Genomic DNA, 21605 nt, shown 5'->3' with positions numbered 1-21605 from the left:
TTACTCGAGGGACTGAATTTAAGAGGGAGGTTCTGCTGCATCTGTAGTAGTGTGCGCAGTTCTGCTCTCCTTACTGGAGGACATACTAGTTTTGGAGGCAGTGCAGAGGAGGTTAACCAGACTGATTCCGAAGATGAGGGAGTTACCCTTTGAGGAGAGATTTAGTCACCTAGGACTGTACTTGCTGGAATTTAGAAAAATGAGATGGGGATCTTAGAGAAAGATAAAATTATGAAAGGTATGGATAAGATAGAGGCAGGAAAGTTGTTTCTGCTGGTAGGTGAGACTAGGATTAGGGGACAGTAGATTTAGGACAGAGGCAAGGAGGAACTGCTTTTCCCAGGGAGTAGTAAATCTATGGAATTTTCCAACCAACGATGCAGTAGAAGCAGCTTCAGTAAATACACACAAGACACAGTGGGGTGGGTTTTTGCATGGAAGGGGAATTAAGGGTTATGCAGATAATGCAGGTATGAGGAGCTGAGAGAATGAATAGATTAGCCATGACCTTAAATGAATGACGGGGCAGGCTTGACTGGCCAAATGGCCTACTCCTGCTTCAATTATGATGAAACTATGAGTTACATAATTGAGTAATATTAGGAAGGTATTTCAGTACTAGTACATCCCAGCAACTGGCTGATCAAATCAAACACTACATTCCTTCAGCTGTTCGTACCAGGCACAGTAAACAATATGTGAAAAACCCAAACTGAAACTTCTATTGTTAAATATACTTTTGAAATTGGGCAGCACTTGCTGAGAGTGCCAAGTATATACAAACAACCAAGTTAAGATGATCACTCAAGCTCAGAACATTATTCACTTATGTTTGATGGAAGCACTTGTTCATTTGCAGGCACATTTCTTTCTGCGAACAAAAAGGAACAGTTTAAACCTTGTGCCTTTTTGAATCACCAGGGAGCTTCGAAACCTAAAATTACATATTCCTTTCTCTCTAGTTAGGGTGTGCCAGCGTCAACTTATTACAAGTCAGTACTGATTCATTCTATAGTACAAACTGATTTTTATAAATTTATTTGCTAGTGGGATGTGGGCAATTACTGCACTTCATTAATTGAATAAGGGTAGTTGAGAGTCAATCATGTTTCTGTTGGTCTGAAGTCACATGTAAGACCAGGTAAAGACAGCCAATTCCCTTCCCTAAAGGGCATTAGCAAACCAGATATCTTTTAACAATAGGCATGAGGCTAGCTTTTCCTTACAGATTGTTATTGAACTCAAATTTCACCATCCTCTATGATGTGATTCAAACCCATGCCCACAGGACATTAGCCTGGGGCTCTGGATTACTAATTAGGATGAAACTGAGTTACATAATTGAGTAACATTAGGAAGGTATTTCAGTGCTAGTACATCCCAGCAACTGGCTGATCAAATCAGGGTGACTCTAATCCACTACACAATCACCTACCCATAAATTGATTGTTTGAAATTTGGCAGTGTCTGTCCTATGAGTGAAAGTTGAAAAGTTGCAGTCAATTTGTCACCCTTTACAGCAACACAAGTACTGCAGTATCAAACAACTATAGGTACACTGATACAAATTTTGACCATACTGAGATACTGCTGCTCTATTGGAACCTCCCTCTTTTTGGATGAGACATAAACTCATGCAAGTATAATTTACAATAACAATTTGAACAGCAGGGGAGCAAGCCCAGCGGCCTGATCAAAACCCAATTTGCAATCAACATTACAAAACCCCATTTAACCACCATCACTTGCTGTCTGTGGATCCAGGTGTGTTCAAATCAGGTAAAGGGTTTCCTTGTCATGGTGTGATAATCAATTAAAAATTTTAGTCAAAGTTTTGGGGTGTGCTAAGGTTGTGAAACAAGAAAAATAAATGCAGCTTTTTTTTAAATTTGGCTTGGGTTTTTTCCCCCCAAAATTCTAGATATTTTCATAATTAAATGTGGATACACACATTTACCATAGACAAGCTTGTTAGGAAATATGAAGATTAAAGACTGGGAAAAGAACTATAAGATTTAAGAAATCAAAATGTTTCCTGCCACAATTTGGCTATGAATATCTTGGTGTACAAACACAGAGGTGGTAGCTATAAAAAAAAGTGACTAAAGGCAACTAGCAAGATGACTGTGAGGAGTTATTGTCAAGAGCAGAAGATATAGATATTTATGGCCACAGCGCAGTGAACCATTTACCACATTAATGGTGATATTATAAATTAATAATATTTCACCAACGGTTTACTTCAAAAATGGTGAACTTCACAACCACATCGGTAGATCAAAACCATTATTACAAGTGGTAAAAACCTAAGCAACATGCTATGGCCAATGTCCTATAACAGACATTGGTTAGCCACTGTTGGAACAGTGTGCAATTCTGATCTTCCTATCAGAAAGATGTTGTGAAACTTGAAAGGGTTCAGAAAAGATTTACAAGGATGTTGCCAGGGTTGGAGGATTTGAGCTATAGGGAGAGGCTGAGTAGGCTGGAGCTGTTTTCCCTGAAGCGTCAGAGGCTAAGAGGTGACCTTATAAAAGGTTTATAAATTCACGAGGGGCATGGATGGGTAAATAGACAAGGTCTTTTCCCTGGAGTGGGGGAGTCCAGAATTAGAGGGCACAGGTTTAGGGTGAGAGGGGAAAGATTTAAAAAGGGACCTAAGGGGCAACTTTTTCACACAGAGGGTGGTGAGTGTATGGAATGAGCTGCCAGAGGAAGTGGTGCTGGTACAATTACAACCATTTAAAAAGGCATCTGGATGGGTTTATGAAGAGGAAGTGTTGAGAGGGATGGGGCCTAATGCTGGCAAATGGGACTAGAGCAGGTTAGGATATCTGGCCAACATAGACGAGCTGGACCGAAGGGTCGGTTTCCGTGTTGAACATCTCAGAGTCTATATGCATTAGTGCAAATTTCTAATTTTTTTTTGTGTTCAGATGAATTGTCATGTGCACCAAATATAAAGTAAATCTGGGTGCAGACCATCAGCAGAAATAAAAGGAAAATCAGATGCTTTTTTTTTGATTAGATTACTTACAGTGTGGAAATAGGCCCTTCGGCACAACAAGTCCACACCGCCCCGCCGAAGCGCAACCCACCCATACCCCTACATTTAACCCTTACCTAACACTGCGGGCAATTTAGCATGGCCAATTCACCTGACCTGTACATCTTTGGACTGTGGGAGGAAACCCACGCAGACACAGGGAGAATGTGCAAACTCCACACAGTCGCCTGAGGCGGGAATTGAACCCGGATCTCTGGCGCTGTGAGGCAGCAGTGCTAACCACTGTGCCACCGTGCCGCCCACCAAAAAGTTACCATAGATATGGAAGGAAGAATATCCTCTCAAACCCACAAACTACTAGATTTTCAGTATTTAATTTTATATTCATCATGCTGGTATTTAAAAACTTACAACCTCACATTTAAGTTCAATGCGATAACCACTCCAAATGCCAGACAAGAGATGCATTTGCTGGATTTTATAATATAGATTATACTTTTGTCATTGGACAGAAGACAAGTTCTATTGGTAGTGACAGCCCAAGTCAAGAGAAAAATTGTTCCAAATTGACAAGATCAAGTTCAAACGAACCAAGCAGCATTGCCTTTTCAGTTGACAGTAAGCATAAAAACAAAAAGGTTTCCTTTTCTAAACAACTGAGTTCCCCACCACCTGCTTAAAACTGTTGTGAATAATGGGGATAAAAGCTCACTAATTTCTTTAGAATAAGACAGGGTTAATAGTGTCAATAAATTTGGAAAGTTTAACTCTTTTAAGCTGGAAGGTGAAGAACAGACAAACTAAATCATGAAATTTATGAATACTGAAAGGGAAAAACCACATTTAGACATTGAGGTGGAGAGAATTATGCCAAAGAAAAGGAATTTCTGGAGGCTGAATGACTCTTGAAAAGACTTTGCTTTCTTCCTACAGATGCTGACATGCCTGCAGTTCTCCAGATAAGTCTTTACTTTGTCAAATATCTTTATAATGGTTCCTCCTTTAATAATTCTGCAAACCTTGCTCAGCAGAACAACTAGAACAGTGATAGTAACTGGTCCACAATTCTTCCTAACTGTAAAATTTTCTTCTGCTAGCTATTCTTCCCTGGCTTGCTACTTCCTGTCCAAATGCACAAATGTAAAATTTAGTCATACTAATGCGCAAAAATCAAACTTTGACCTTTTACACACTGTTCAGATGGAAAGTTTCACCAATATGATCACCTGTGGGGGGGGGGGGGGGGTCGGTCAAGAACTAGAGGGCATAGGTTTAGGGTGAGAGGGCAAAGATATTTTTAAAAAAAGAGAGACATCTGGGGCAACTTTTTCACAGAGGGTGGTACGTGTACAGGATTACCTTACACTGAAGCACTGAAGCGACTGGGCTTGTATACCCTTGAGTTTAGAAGACTGAGAGGGGATCTGATTGAGACATAAGATTATTAAAGGATTGGACCCTCTGGAGGCAGGAAACATGTTTCCGCTGATGGGCGAGTGCCGAACCAGAGGACACAGCTTAAAAATATGGGGTAGACCATTTAGGACAGAGATGAGGAGAAACTTCTTCACCCAGAGAATGGTGGTTGCGTGGAATGCTCTGCCCCAGAGGGCAGTGGAGGCCCAGTCTCTGGATTCATTTAAGAAAGAGTTGGATAGAGCTCTCAAAGATAGTGGAATCAAGGGTTATGGAGATAAGGCAGGAACAGGATACTGATTAGGAATGATCAGCCATGATCATATTGAATGGCGGTGCAGGCTCGAAAGGCTGAATGGCGTACTCCTGCACCTATTGTCTATTGTGTACGGAATGAGCTACTAGAGGAAGTGGTGGAGGCTAGTACAATTGCAACATTTAAAAGGCATCTGGATGGGTATATGAATAGGAAGGGTTGAGAGGGAAATGGGTTAGGTGCTGGCAGGTGGGACTAGATTGGGTTGGGATATCTGGTCAGTATGGATGGGTTGGACCGAAGGGTCTATTTCTGTGCTGTACATCTCTATGACCTACGCAAGACAAAAATATAGCAATTCTTCAATCTTACTTATATTTTTAAAACTGGACCATGTCCAGATGCACTGGAGGATATTCACTTAATTCACCTAACATCTCAAAACAGGATAAGCCGGGGGTCTGCTGATTACTGCTTATCTAATAGCTGAAACCACTGATTTAAAAAAGCATGCAAGATGCTTGTGCCATTTCGAAGGGTAATATTTACTGTTGATAGATTTCTCAGACAGGATATACTGTTGCCCAGGGTACCTTTATATCATTTGCCTGGACAATTACAGCTTGCAGAGAACAACACTGAACACCCTGAATGGTCCCGTTCCAAACTGCAAAACAGTAACTCCATGTGGATCTCAATAGGGATATTCATCAGGATGGTGGGAGGCAGAGAGGGGAACTTGCAGGTGGCTGTATAGTCCCCATTCATTTTCTGGAATTGTCCTATGTGGTAAAAGTCACAAATTTAGCATGTGCTATTCAAGAAAGATTTGGGAGTGCTGCAGAACATTAACGTCGATAGTCTAATGCAGTCTTCTCTATGTAGTTGGTGAAGGAATAGACATTAAAGTGATGAAAAAGGTGTTAATTAGGTGGGTTGCACTGTTTTAGATATGATAGGCTTCCAGAGTTTTGCCAGAACAACACTTATTGAAGCAAATAGAGTATTCCATCACACTTGTGGTTTGTCAATCACGGGGAGGCTTTGTGAAATCAGGAGATGAATGACTTGAAACAGACAACCCACCATGACGTATTCAGCAGATTGTGACACTTAAGAATGTGAAAGAAACTACAAATGTGAGGTCTTTCTTACAAGGTAACATTAAATTTTCTTCCTACCCAATGCCAGTACACAACCTTATTTAAATTTGGCTTTCCCACTTAGCAGAAAAGACAGTAAACAAACTCATCCAAACAGCAACAATTACACAACCGATCAGCTGCAATAGACTGCAAAAGAAGTTGTATATAACAAAATTACTGGAAGATTGTAACATTGTACATCACCTCAGCTTTGCTCTCAGATTAGAATCATCAAGAATACCTGAATACTTGACTTTCGTTAGCTTCCACAGTAATGCGCTGAAAACAGTTTTTTAAACAATAAACTTATGAATTATCATAAGTGAGCTGAATAAGTTGAGAAATATTTAAAAAGCACAATAATTTCACCTTAGTCAATGTCAATTTCTATTAAACTCACTCCCCTTAATATTTCTATGCTTCACAGTGATTAAGCAGTAAATAATGTATTGTTACAACTTAGCAATAAAGTCTTACAAATGTCAAACGTGTTCTTCAGAAAAAAAGTGCTCAAAGCTTTCATCTTTCAATTCAAATACTAGCTGAACAGTCCACATAAAACAATAGACCGCAAAGTCAGAGAATTATCTAGCTCAGAAATTATATTACATTAAATGCATAAAAACAAATTCTAGGATTTGAGAAGATTTATAGCTCAGGTTGTAAATTTGCTTGCTGACCTGGTAGGTTTATTGTCAGACATGGTGTCACCATGCTCAATAACATCGGTGAGCCTCCAGTGAAACACTGGTGTTTTTTCTCACTTTCTATTTGTGTTTTGGTCTGTTACAGTGGGTGATATCATTTCTGGCTTTTTTCCTCAGAGTTTGGTAAATGGGGTCCAAATCGATGTGTTTATTGATGGAGTGCCAGTTTGAATGCCATGCTTCTAGAACTTCCCGTGTGTCTTTGTTTAGCTTGTCTTAGGATGGATGTGTTGTTCCAGTCGGAGTGGTATCCTTCTTAGTCTGTATGTAAGGGTACTAGTGATAGTTGGTCATGTCTTTTGGTGGTTAGTTTTCTGCCTGTCAGTCTAATGTAGTGTTTGTTGCAGTCCTTGCAAGATATTTCTATATGACATTATTTTGCTGGTTGTTAGTAGTACAGGGGCCTTTAGGTTCACCAGTAGCAGTTTCAGTGTGTTGGTAGATTTGTGGGCTACCATGATGCCAAGGGAACAGAGTAGCCTGGTCGTCATCTCAGATGTCTTTGATGTATGGTTGTGTGGGTAGAGTCTCTGAGTGTGTTGTCTCTTCTTGTTTCGGTTTGTTGTTTAAGAATCAGTGGACAGTGCTTATTGCGTACCCGTTGTATAGGTATTTTTCTTTTGCTGCTCATAGTTCCTGGGTGCTGCAGTGTGTTGTAGCCCGTTTAAATAATGTCCTGATGTAGCTCCGTTTGTGGGTGTTGGGATGATTGCTCCTGTAGTTGAGTAGGCAGGGAAGCAACACATACAGAGCAGATAGTGGAAAGGGAGGTCTGCAGATGCTGGAGATCAGAGTCGAGAATGTGGTGCTGGAAAAGCACAGCAGGTCAAACAGCATCCAAGGAGCAGAATTGATGTTTTGGGCACAAGCCCTTTTCTGATTAAGGGCTTATACCCGAAATGTCGTTTCTCCTGCTGTTCAGATGCTGCCTGACGTGCTGTGCTTTTCCAGCACCACATTCTCAACACAGAACAGATACTCGACTACAGGAGCAATCATCCCAAGACCCGCAAACGGAGCTGCATCAGGCCATTATTTAAATGGGCCACAACATAGCGCAGCACCCAGGAACAATGGACAGAAGAAAAATACCCATACAACATATTTTAGAACGGGTACTCAACAAACACAGTCTGCTGATTCTGAAACAACAAACTCAAACAAGACAACACACCCAGAGGCTCTAGCCACATGACCATACAAAGAAATCTCGCAGACGAGGACCAGATTACTCTGACCCCTTGGCATCATGGTACCCCCCCAAACCTACCTACACACAAACTGCTACTGATGAACCTCAAGGACGCTGTACCAACAGCCAGCAAAATGAATGTCATATATAAAATACCCTAAAAAGGACTGTAACAAACATTACATTAGACAAACAAGCAGGAAACTATCTACCAGCATACACTAGCACCAACTAGCCACCAAAAGACATAACCAACTATGAGTATCCTAACACAGACGAAGGAGGACATAACTTCAACTGGGATAACACATTCACCTAGGACAGGCTAAGCCAGGACACGCATGCGAATTCCTAGAGGCCTGGATTTCAAACTGGCACTCCATCAATAAACACAGATTTGGACCCCATTTACCAACCTCAAAAAGAACCGGAAGTGATATCACCCAACATAACAGAGCAAGACACATAAATACAAAGTGGGAAAGAACACCAGCGCTTCACTGGAGGCTCACTAATTATGTTTCCGAACATGATGACCAAACATCTAAAGAACAAACCTACCAGCTCAGCAAGCAAACTTACAACCACAAATTCGAGGAAGCAATTTAGTAACAGTAATTTGTTCTGAGGTGCAGAGACATAAGTTAGTGATACAACTTTTGAGATTTACTATATCCAAACTCTCACTAAATTACTGCTTGGGGATTTCTGTACAGTACTGCTGATCATATGGAGTAATCATAGGTTATGTAAATCAGAATTTTTGTGTGGTCTTTTAACTGATGCAATGAGTTACAATTATATATCTATTTTTAATGATTTCTTACATTTTCCTCTTTGCCCATTATCAGCAACAATAAGTAAATTGTAGTATGATTCATTTCACTATTTCAAACAATGCATTCTAACTAAAATAACATCTTGTACATCAGCACATTATCCAGTGCACGGCCACTCATCTTGCTTTTAACAGATTCAAACTGAGGTCCGCAAGTAAACAAAAATATTGCATCGTAGATTTTGTTAATTTGCTTAAAGTTGTAGAAAGATCTGAAGCCTCCAATTTAAAACCATGCTGATGATGCAATATCTACCCTGCTGCAGAAAACTCTTAGTATTGTAACTTAAGTGGAATTCCGCTGCTTTTGAATGAATTAATTTAGATCACCAGCTATGCATACAGGGAATAAAATGCTAAAATTACCTTAGATAATTAGATGACTATACAATATTTGCAATAAAGCATGTTCATTGTTTTTGATGGCATTAACAGAGAGCTGCCTTATGATCAGCCTATTTGAAATATTGGACATATTTATTTAAGCACAAAAGTGCATTTGTGAAAATAGCCGCCGGCGTATAAGCGACCTTGGAGCAAAAATCCCAAACGACAAATCTGTAAGATAGCCGCTTCAAAACGCTCGGCTTTCAAAATATCGTGCGGATGAAAGCGCCAGAAATTCCAAACGAGGCTATGAACATACTGAAAGCATTTGCAGGTCGACGTTTGTTCCGAGTAGCTGCCGGGAACACTATACCTATTTTTAGCATTCCCCCTTGGGACTGGATAAGTAGATGAGACGGGGCAGGTCACATTTCGGTTCAAATCATTTCCCCCTTCCTCCTGCAACACCAAAGCCCGGTCCTGAGTCCAAGGGCGGCACACCACATCGGCGGCAGCAAGTTTCATCCTGGCCGCTGCTTGGACACACAGGGGGGAAACCTCGGGGTCTGTGTAGACTCTGTCAGCAGGTACAGCCCCCCAGAGCACACTGAATGGGATCAGTGTGTGTGTGTGTGTGAGAGTGAGAGAGAGACACACACACACACAGGTGACCGGCGTGGGCACGACCCCCTTCTCTCCAGGATGTAAAGACTAGGACACAGACATCACACTACCCCCGCCCGAGGGGGTGGGGGAGAGGTGAAGGGCTAATCTCTATGCAATTCCCTCCGTCCTGACCCAGCCCCTCACCCCCACAAAGCCCAGGGCCAGGCCGGCGCCGCTCACCTTCAGCCACATCCTCGTCCAGGGCACCTTTCACCTGGGAGAAACACCACTGCAGGTCGTTAGCGCCGCCGCCGCCGACTACACCGACTCCTGCAAAGTAAACCAAACGGAAATCGTTAAAGAAGAAGCAGCAGGAGGAGGAGGTCGGGGAGTGGGAGGATCCGAACATTCCCGCCCGCCCGCCGCCGGGACACCACTTCCTGGGGAAAGGAGAGATGAGGCCTCCATCCCTTAACCCCTCCCTCACTCACTCACTCACTCACCCGCCATGCCTTTCTGATTAAGGCGGTTGCACTTGCCGGCCCTCACCCCCGGGGCCGAGGCGAGCGAGGGCCCTGATCCGCCCCGCGAATCTCAGCCGCGTCCAACCGTCAGCGGGAGGCCAAGATGGCGGACATGGCGAGGCAGCATGGTGCCGCGACGTCACGGGACGCGCTCGTCATCGTCGCCGCGAGAGCGCGCACACGCGCCACCAGCTCCTAAAAGGAGCAGCGACAGAGGACACAGGCTGTACTCTTGGCGCAGTCTGCTGCCAGTCCCTTAAAGGGGCAGCACCACAGTGCACTGCAAGTTGCAAACTACTTAAAGGGGTAACATAAGAATGTGCAGGAATTGTTGCAAGCCCTTAATGGCAGCATCAGGGCAATAGACACAAGGACAGCATATGCTGCATTGCATGCTGCAAGCTCCTGAAGGTGCAGTGCCAGAGTGCACAGGAGGCACTTCCAAAAGCCCCGTGAAGTGGTAGCATCAGACTGAGGGGCACCCATGCAGATAGCACTTACAGTATCTTGCATGCAGCCAACTTTGGGCTGCTTAGCAATGAGAACGCAATCTGTTCTTAACTTATTGAACACTGCCAATTTACTTCTCATGAGGCAGAACTTAGAGCATTCGGTGTAGATGGCCTTTAAAGGACAGCTTTAGTACAGTGGACAGACGGGCAATGCTTTACTGTAATAGAAATAGAAAAAGCTGGAGAAACTATTTGTCAGCAGAAAGAAAAATAGAGTTAACACTTTGTGATGATGCTGCTACTTTTACAAGTTTAAGTTATCTTGGTCTTTTTTCAGAGGGGTCGTAAATGCAGATATACCATTGTCTGGTTTGGATGGGTTTTAGGGCAAATTTGATTAGAGCTAACAGATAGTGAATGAGGCAGAAAGTTTTCAAGTTTCAGTAAAAAACTTGTACAATGGAAGGGGAGTGGCTAGGTCTCCAAGCTCAGCTTTACTGGGAGTTGGTTTGATATTAATGGTCTGGCAGTTCCATGCTGATCCTCTCTCTCTGGATCTCTCCAAGAACCTGTGTTTGATTTTACCTTTTTTTGGGAAGGTTGCAAGTATTTGGAACAGCATCATTAAGTTGAGATAGAGTCAATTGTGTTTTTAAATAGTTAAGTTATTCTAAATTCAGTTTTCTTTTGTTCATGTGTAAATAAGTACTGTTTTGTTTAAAACGGAGTGGTTGAGCCAGCTGCGTCACTCGTGGAATATCCACTATGCACCTACTCGAAACAACTAGAAAAGTTAAGGTCTGGGCTACCTTCTTGAAATGTTTTGAGGGGATCTGGCCTGGCCTGGTCTACAACAATTTCAAGTCTGATATGATTCAGAACTGCACTTTCTGCATTGAACTGCCAGACTCTTAAAAGGGCAGCTTTAGGACAATTGGCACACAGGCAGCACACAAATCACTGCACGCTGCAAGTCTCTTTACGGATTACTTTGTTGAATGCAGAGAACTATTATTGTACACTATAGTCTTTCAGAGTTTCAAGGCAGTTTTCTTATTACTTTAAAATGCCAAAACCACAGTTTTTTTGAGCTGTGGATAACATAGTTGCAAGTAAGGACAGTACCCTTAATGTATCTGAATAAAGTGGACTGTATCCGAAACTAGGAGATAGTAAAGACCGTAGATGCTGGAGATTGAGTTGAAAAGCATGGTGCTGGAAAAGCAGGTCAGGCAGCATCCAAAGAGCAGAAGAGTCAACATTTCAGGCATAAGCCCTTCATCAGGAATATATAAAATCTTGTAGCAATGGGAAGGTGAAGAATCAACTTTTGACAAGTGTAAGAACAGTAGTCATCATCCCACCCTCCTATTAGAAAGAGACATGACTGTAGTGGTTTGATCTGGGAGTCACTTCAGACAAGGTTAACAGGTTAGAACCTTCATGGTAATCTCAGCCAATGCAAGAATTGAATCCATATTGATGTTGGTATTATCGTGCATCACAGCAATCCAGTCTACTGAGCAAACCTTCAGAATCTAGAAAAAAATCCCTGCCTTTATGGATAGCATATGTGGGACAGCAGTAGAATGGATGGAGTTGAGGTAACATGAATATTAATCCCTTTCAGAACTATTATCTTATGTAACTAAGGGCATATGAAGGATATTATTCAGCTGGAAGACAGAAACAGGGGAATATATTACGGGGAAAAAAAGAAATGGCAGAAGAATTGAATTGGTACTTCAGATCTGTGTTCACTGGGGAAGACACAAGCAATCTCCCTGAGGTAACAGTGGCTGAAGGACCTGAACTTAAGGGAATTTATATTTGCCAGGAATTGGTGTTGGAGAGACTGTTAGGTCTGAAGGTTGATAAGTCCCCGGGACCTGATGGTCTACATCCCAGGATACTGAAGGAGGTGGCTCGAGAAATTGTGGATGCTTTGGTGAACATTTTCCAGAGTTCGATAGATTCGGGATCAGTTCCTGCGGATTGGAGGGTGGCTAATGTTGTACCACTTTTTAAGAAAGGTGGGAAAGAGAAAGCAGGAAATTATAGACCAGTTAGTCTGACCTCAGTGGTGGGAAAGATGCTGGAGTCTTATTATAAAGGATGAAGTTACGACACATCTGGATAGTAGTAACAGGATAGGTCAGAGTCAGCATGGATTTATGAAGGGGAAATCATGCTTGACTAATCTTCTGGAATTTTTTGAGGATGTAACTCTGAAGATGGACGAGGGAGATCCAGTAGATGTAGTGTTCCTGGACTTTCAGAAAGCTTTTGATAAAGTCCCACGTAGGAGGTTAGTGAGCAAAATTAGGGCGCATGATATTGGGGGCAAAGTACTAACTTGGATTGAAAGTTGGTTGGCTGACAGGAAACAAAGAGTAGTGATAAACAGCTCCATTTCGGAATGGCAGGCAGTGACCAGTGGGGTACCGCAGGGATCAGTGCTGGGACTGCAGCTTTTTACAATATATATTAATGATATAGAAGATGGTATTAGTAATAACATTAGCAAATTTGCTGATGAATATAAGCTGGGTGGCAGGGTGAAATGTGAGGAGGATGTTAGGAGATTACAGAGTAACCTGGACAGGTTAGGTGAGTGGTCAGATGCATGGCAGATGCAGTTTAATGTGGATAATTATAATTAAGTATGGTTATCCACTTTGGTGGCAAGAACAGGAAGGCAGATTACTACCTAAATGGAATCAATTTAGGTAAAGGGGCAGTACAAAGAGATCTGGGTGTTCTTCTACACCAGTCAATGAAGGTAAGCATGCAGGTACAGCAGGTAGCGAAGAAGCTAATAGCATGCTAGCCTTCATAACAAGAAGGATTGAGTATAGAAGCAAAGAGGTTCTTCTGCAGCTGTACAGGGCCCTGGTGAGACCACACCTGGAGTATTGTGTGCAGTTCTGGTCTCCAAATTTGAGGAAAGACATTTGGCTATTGAGGGAGTGCAACGTAAGTTCACGAGGTCAATTCCTGGAATGGCGGGACCACCTTACGCTGAAATGCTGGAGCGACTGGGCTTGTATACCCTTGAGTTTAGAAGACTGAGAGGGGATCTGATTGAGATATATAAGATTATTAAAGGATTGGACCCTCTGGAGGCAGGAAACATGTTTCCGCTGATGGATGAGTGCACAGAGGACACAGCTTAAAAATACGGGGTAGACCATTTAGGACAGAGATGAGGAGAAACTTCTTCACCCAGAAAGTGGTGGCTGTGTGGAATGCTCTGCCCCAGAGGGCAGTGGAGGCCCAGTCTCTGGATTCATTTAAGAAAGAGTTGGATAGAGCTCTCAAGGATAGTGGAATCAAGGGTTATGGAGATAAGGCAGGAACAGGATACTGATTAAGGATGATCAGGCATGATCATATTGAATGGTGGTGCAGGCTTGAAGGGCAGAATGCCCTACTCCTGCACCTATTGTCTGTTATCTAGAGAGGGTTCAGGAGAGACTTACCAGGACGTTGGCGGGTGTGGAACATTTGAGCTATGAAGACAGACTGGAACTTTTTTCATGTAGCAGGTTGAGAGGTGGCCTTCAAGAGGTTTATAAAGTCATGAGGGGGTATAGATAGGATTAACGGTAGGTGTCTGTTCCCTTGGATGGGGAATTTTAAGACCACGGGGGCATATTTTTAAGGTGAGAGGAGAGACATTTTAAAAAAAAGACATGGGGGCAAATGTTTTTTAGAGCATGGTTCATGTGTGGTATGAATTCTGAGGAAGTGGTGCATTTCATCACAGTTACAATGTTTAAAAAACACTTAGATAATTTTATGAATACGAAAGATTTGGATCAGTATTTACTGTGGAAAAGGATATGGAAGATATAGACTGTAGGGAAATAGATGGTGACATCTTGCAAAATGTCCATATTACAGGAGGAAGTGCTAGATGTCTTGAAATGGTTAAAGGTGAATAAATCCCCAGGACGTGATCTGGTGTACCCGAGAACTCTGTGGGAAGCTAGAGAAGTGATTGCTGGGCCTCTTGCTGAGATATTTGTACCATCGATAGTCACAGCTGAGGTGCCGGAAGACTGGAGGTTGGCAAATGTGGTGCCACTGTTTAAGAAGGGTGGTAAGGACAAGCCAGGGAACTATAGACCAGTGAGCCTGACCTCGGTGGTGGGCAATTTGTTGGAGGGAATCCTGAGTGACAGGATGTACATGTATTTGGAAAGGCAAGGACTGATTTGGGATAGTCAGCATGGCTTTGTGCATGGGAAATCATGTCTTACAAACTTGATTGAGTTTTTTGATGAAGTAACAAAGAAGATTGATGAGGGCAAGCAATAGATGTGATCTATATGGACTTCAGTAAGGCATTCGACAAGGTTCCCCATGGGAGACTGGTTAGCAAGGTTAGATCTCATGGAATAAAGGGAGAACTAGCCATTTGGATACAGAACTGGCTCAAAGGTAGAAGACAGATGGTGGTGGTGGAGGGTTGTTTTTCAGACTGGAGGCCTGTGACCAGTGGAGTGCCACAAGGTTCAGTGCTGGGCCCTCTACTTTTTGTCATTTACATAAATGATTTGGATGCGAGCATAAGAGGTACAGTTAGTAAGTTTGCAGATGACACCAAAATTGGAGGTGTAATGGACAGCGAAGAGGGTTACCTCAGATTATAACAGGATCTTGACCATCTTGAATAAAGAGACCTTGGAGTGCAGGTTCATAGCTCCTTGAAAGTGGAGTCGCAGGTAGACAGGGTAGTGAAGAAGGCGTTTGGTATGCTTTCCTTTATTGGTCAGAGTATTGAGTACAGGAGTTGGGAGGTCATATTGCGGCTGTACAGGACATTGGTTAGGCCACTGTTGGAATACTGATGCAATTCTGGTCTCCTTCCTATTGGAAAGATGTTGTGAAACTTGAAAGGGTTCAGAAAAGATTTACAAGGATGTTGCCAGGATTGGAGGATCTGAGCTACAGGGAGAGGCTGAACAGGCTGGGGCTGTTTTCCCTGGAGCGTTGGAGGATGGGGATGACCTGTAAGAGGTTTACAAAATTATGAAGGGCATGGATAGGATATATAGGCAAAGTCTTTTCCCTGGGGTTGGGGAGTCCAGAACTACAGGGCATAGGTTTAGGGTGAGAGGGGAAAGATATAAAAGAGACCTGAGGGGCAACTTTTTCATGCAGAAGGTGGTATGTATATGGAATGAGCTGCCAGAGGATTTGGTGAAGGCTGGTACAATTGCAACATTTAAGAGGCATTTGGATGGGTATATGAATAGGAAGGGTTTGGAGGGATATGGGCCGGGTGCTGGCAGGTGGGACTAGATTGGGTTGGGATATCTGGTCGGCATGGATGGGTTGGACCGAAGGGTCTGTTTCCATGCTGTACATCTCTATGACTGTATGACTCTATGTGTATGGGCCAGGAGCAGGTTACTTTGGGGTTATGTTCAGCCTGGACTGGTTGGATTGAAGGGTCTATTTCTGTGCTGTATGACTATGACTTGAAGGGTAAAAGATTCAAAATGCATACTGAGAATAAAGACCATTTCAGCTGTAATTACTACTGTACTAATTATTAAATGCTCATTTTACAGTTATGTGTATATGCACATTGGTTGAAGGTTGTAAAAGAATTTGCCCTAGTGCTTTGTGCAATCAACATTTTTATATTATGGCTGCTTTGTTGTGGTTTTATTTGCTTGTTTTTGGTTTAATTTCAAAAATTCAGTCACTTTATTTTATAATCACACATGGAATACATGAGTTTCATCAGGATTATTGTTGAGCTGCTAGCAAGTTGTGTTCTCTGGTCAATTAATTTTTAAAAGTTGACATTAATGTAGGATTGATACACTTAAGAAGAGAGGGAGGAAATATGTTTTGGATAAAATTCCAGAATATTTTCTCAGAAGATTGTGTTAGTTGCAACCCGTGACACTTTACTTTTTCCACATTGTTATAGAAAGAGGGAATGGATGACTGTGGTAATACCTCTGTGCCAGGAGGCCTGAGTTTAGGTCCCACCATTCAAAAGCTTTTTCTTAGTTTCTCTGGACAGGTTGATTTAAAATATCTATAATAACTGTGGATGTGACATCGCAGCATTGAAGTGTATTCAAAAACATTTTATAAATTCCACAGTCGTACCCAGGAACATCAGTTTCTCATACCCTTTGTCGATATAACATAGCCTGTGTTAGCCAAGATTTTCAAAACAATAGAATTTGAATGTGTACATGCAATATGTGTGGCTTAATATTTAGTGATATCTTTATGTTTATTTTTTGATGTCCTGCCTCCAATCAAAATGGAAAATACTGACTGACCCATCTGAACATACTTTATCTTTTTTCTTCTCCCAATGGTTATAAATTTGGAAAATTCTTTGGAAGCTGGTTATCCAAGCTGCAATTACACTTTCTTAACAATGCAATTTTGATTCTCTATAGAGTCTTGAATATTGCTTGTATTCTGCATCATGTGTATATGAGTAGTACCATGGCTATTGCAATTGCATTATTCCACCAATGTCACAGCTAATAGCAATAATAATAGAAACATTTTCCCAGTATATCTTTGTAATGCTATTTATTATTGAGGTACTAGCAACCACCTTAATACAAGCTCACTTTTGATCTGATCCATTGTAAAACAAGGAACTAAAATTTTGAGTGTTTGGAGAAACTCTTAACATCATAAGAACTAGGAATCGATTTGACACATCAAATGTGTTCTGACATTCAAAGAGATCATGGCTAATCTGATAATCCTTAACTCACCATGTAGCCTTTTCCCTATAACCCTTGATTCCCTTATTATCATCAGAGAAGAATTTCCTCCTCATCGTGGCCTTAAATGGGTAACTACTTATTCTGAGATTATACTCTCTACTCCTAGACCATCTCAAAAGGAATCAAATCAAACTCTCCAAGAATCTTCTATCTTTAAGTGAGGTCACCCCTCAGTTTTTTGAACTCTAATGAGTACAGACTCAGCCTACTCCTACTCAACCTCCCCTCATGAGAAAATCCTCCACACCAGGGATCAACCTAGTGAACTTTCTCTTGGCTGCATAACTTTCCTTAGAATACTGTGAATAGTTTTGGTCCACTTATCTAAGTGTGATCTATCTATAATTTAACAGTGTGAATTTACTGACAAAATTGACAGCAATAGTATGAGACAACAGTTCATCACCTTCAAGGACCAACAGATTTGGGCAATAAACACAAGTCCAGCCAGTGTTGCATCCATGATTGTATAGAAGAAAAAGATTTTTATACACCATTTTCTTTTAAACAAAAACCAGTGTTATATTTTCCTTCTCTGTCATAATATTCAGATCCTCTGTTCTTCCTGCCATTGTGTATGATCTCACATTATATACCATCTGTCAAGTTTTTGTTCACTCTCTAGCCTGACTATATCCCTTTATTGACTTTCAGAGTCATTGTCACCACTTGCCCTCCCACCTATTTTTGTGTTACCGCAGACTTGGCAATACTATATTCACTTCCCTCATCAAAATCATCAATATACATTGTAAATAATTGTGGCCCCAGCAGTGATCATTTTTTAAAATCCTCTAGTTACAGGTTACCCCACTGAAAATGTCCCCTTTATAACAATTATCTGTCTTCTATTAGTTAATCAATCAGTCTTTTATCCATGTTAATACACTTTCCCAATACAATGGAGTCTTATTAAGTAGCTTTATTTCTGGTACTTTATTGGATGTGTTTTGGAAATCCATATACATCACTAGTTTTGTTTATCTATTCAGCTTGTTACCTGCTCAAAATATTTGAAAATATTCTTGATTTCTTGAAATTTCTTGAAACTTCTTGAAACCATACTATATTTAATAAATGCTCAGTTATTACATCCTTTAAATAGACACTAACATTTTCACAATGACAGTTGTTATGCTAATTTGCCCCTAGTTTTCTGATTTTTTTTTGTTTACCTCCTTTTTGGAATAAGGGTTTTACAAAGAGGATGGTGGTGGAGGATTGTTTTTCAGACTGGTGGCACTCAGTGGTATTCCACAGTAATTGATACTGGATCTACTTTTGTTTGTCATATTTACAAATGATTTGAATGAGAAAGAGGAGACATGGTTAGTAAGTTTGCAGATGGCACTAAAGTTGGTGGTAATGTGAGGAAGGTTGGCTAAGATTACAAAGAGGTTTTGACCAGTTGGGTCATTGGGCTAAGGAGAGGCAGATGAACTTAATTTGGATAAATGCAAGGTACTGCATTTTGCTAAAACAAACACAGACAGGACCTATTCAGTTATTGGTAGGGCCTTCAGTAATGTTGTAGAATAGAGAGACTTAGGTGTGTAGGTACATAATTCTTTGAAATTTTGCATCATGGGTAACCAGGGTGGTTAAGAAGGTGTTTAGCATGCTTATCTTTATTATTCAGATCTTGGAGTATAGGAGTTGGGACATCATGTTGAGGTTGTACAGGATGTTGGTGAGGCCTCTTCTGGAGTAGTGTGTTCTGTTCTTGTCACCCTGATATAGGAAGGATATTGTAAAATTGGAGAGGGTTCAGAAAAGATTTACCAGGATGTTGCCGGGAATGGAGGTCTTGACTTATAAAAATAGGCTTGATGGGTTTTTTTTCCCCCTTGAGTCTAGAGGTTTGAGGGGTGACTTTATAGACATATATAAAATCACTAGGGGTATAGATAAGGGTTGATAGCAAGGGTCTTTTCCTAAGGGTGGAGGAGATCAAAAGTAGGGAGCATGTTTTCAAGTTGAGGAGAAAGTTTTAAAAAGGACATAAGGGGAAACATTTTTGCACAGTGTGGTTCGTGTGTGGAATGAGCTGCCAGAGGAAGCGATGGATGCAGGTACAGTTACAACATTTAAACAACATATGAATAAGTAAGTGAATAGGAAAGGTTTGGAGGGACATGGGCCAAACGCAGGCAAGTGGGACTAGTTTGGGAACGTGGTCAGTGTGGACTAGTTGGACTGAAGGGTTTGTTTCCGTGCTGTATTATGCTATGACTCTATGACAGTTTTCAATCCTCTGAGAGCTTTCCTAAATCTAAGAATTCTTGAAAGATTATTACCAGTGCATCTACTATCTCTCTATCTACTTCCTCTAATATCCTTGGATGCAATCAGGTCCAGAGAACTTAGGCCTTTATCCTCATTAATTTCCTTAGTACTTTTTGATTAGTGATAGATATTGTGTTTATTTACTCACCATCCCTTTTCTTCTTTATTTAGTATGTTGGAATGCTATTAGTATTTGGAATGCTATTAATAACTTCCATCATGAAAACTAAGGCAAAATACTATTCATTTCCTCTGTAATTTCCTGGTTTCCCATTTTTACTTCCAAAATTTCATTCTGTTTCTTTTTTATGCAGCTAAAGAAGCTCTTACTATTCATTTTCACATCACTTGCTAGTTTACCGTCAAAGTTTATTTTCTCCCTTCGGTTGGTTTTTAAAATTTTAATTTATCATTGGATCTCTACAATGTGGAAACAGGCCATTCAGCCCAACATGTCCACACTGACCGTCCGAAGACCATCCCACCCAGACCCACCTTGTCCATGCAATTTCCATGGCCAGTCCCCTAAGACACACATCCCTGGACACTATGGGCGATTTAGCCTGGCCAATCCACCTAACCTGCACATTTTTGGACTGTGGGAGGAAACCGATACACCCAGAGGAAACCCATGCAGACACTGGGATGATGTGTAAACTCAATAGAGAATTGAGCTCCAAGGCTAGAATTGAACCCGAGTCCCTGGTGCTGTAAGGCGGCAGTGTTTACCGCTGAGTTGCCATGTGGCCTGCTATCTTCTAGCTTACCACTAATCTTTGTCATGTTGCTTTTTTTTTCCAATTTGATGTTTTTGGTTCCTTGATTAACCATGGTTGTTTTACGCTTTCCCTTGAAGCCTTCTTCTCTTCATTCCCCCACATCAGGGATATAACTTTACAGCGAACTATGTTCTGTCTTCTTAAAAGTCTGTCTATGTTCCTCAACTGTCTCTTCTGCTAAACTCCTTTCTCAGTCAACTCCAGCCAACTTTGCCCTCATTTCCTTACGATCATCTTTATTTAAGTTTTAACACAAGCATTTCTTACTCATTTCTCACCCACAAACTGAATGTAAACTTGTAAGTTATGATCACTGTTTCCTATGAGATCTTTTAGTCTGTGAACATTTTATAGTCTGCCTCATTACAGATGATCAGATACAAAACAGCATGTTCTCTGGTTGGATCCACAACGTATTCTAGGAAACTCCATGAATTCTTCATTGTGCCTACCTCTGTCAATTTGATTTTCCCAATCTACCAGAATATTAAAGTCACCAATGATTAATGTTCTGTCTTTTTATGTGCCAACATTGTCTTCTGATTTATTTTGTTTTATATAAGACAGCTACTCTTCGGGACCGATAGATTAAACCCATCAGTGTCTTTTTCCTGTTGTTTTTACTTATCTCTACCCATGTGGATGTTATTCTTTCCCATCTGAGACAATTTCTTGCTATTCAGTGTTGTATTAACAAAGGTACTTTGTTTTCTGAGGGCCCTGTACTTGTCCAGGGACATAGTACCTCATCTGGATATGTCCTCAGGATTCAAAAATGTGTGACCATCCTAATTTATAATTAATTCAAGAAGTACATAGAATTTATGATTTGTTTAAAAAATTATAACAGTTTGAAGTGCAAACATTCAAAGTGACATATAATGATTTTTTTTCCCATCCTACACCACTATAATGAAGGCCAACACTTTCTTTTCTCCCCCAGTCCAGTGTGTTGTTTCCAGCTTCTCCATATTTGCTCTGAAAATGTATTGCTCTAACTTTCTGCCTTCTTTCCTCTCCATTCATATACACTTATATTCTTATCCATTCTCTCCCCTTTATTACTATCTTTTCCTGACTTTTCATTCCCCCACATTCTTTCTTTCACTGCTATCCATTCCCCTGTCCCTTCCTTGACATCCCTAGATTGAAATACATGTTTCATAGTTACAACATCAAAACAGGCCATTCAGTGCAACCAGTCTATATAAATCACAATACAAACAGAAAGTGCTGGAGAAACTCAACTTGTCTGGGAGTATCTGCAAAGAGAGAAGCAGAGTTAACAGTT

The 21605-nt window shown here is 41.1% G+C and overlaps 1 protein-coding gene across 2 annotated transcripts in view; it reads right to left on the bottom strand.

Moving 5' to 3' along the window:
* ppp2r2d (protein phosphatase 2, regulatory subunit B, delta) overlaps positions 1–10176 on the bottom strand; it is a 60232-nt gene extending 50056 nt beyond the window's left edge. The window contains exons 1-2 of one of the 2 annotated variants that reach the window (XM_072557639.1): positions 9998–10176; positions 9735–9824 (exon numbers count right to left, since the gene is read on the bottom strand). In XM_072557639.1, the coding sequence (XP_072413740.1) occupies positions 9735–9824; positions 9998–10004 (97 nt within the window). In that variant the 5' untranslated portion in view covers positions 10005–10176. Of the gene's footprint in view, positions 1–9734; positions 9825–9997 lie in introns of those variants that run through there. The other variant, XM_072557640.1, reaches the window with a different exon arrangement.
* Positions 10177–21605: the final 11429 nt, after the last annotated feature.

The sequence above is a fragment of the Chiloscyllium punctatum genome, chromosome 38, assembly GCF_047496795.1.
Source record: "Chiloscyllium punctatum isolate Juve2018m chromosome 38, sChiPun1.3, whole genome shotgun sequence".
Lineage (NCBI taxonomy): Eukaryota > Metazoa > Chordata > Chondrichthyes > Orectolobiformes > Hemiscylliidae > Chiloscyllium > Chiloscyllium punctatum.
Note: the sequence above shows the minus strand (reverse complement) of the source record. Positions and strands in the feature narration are given on the sequence as shown.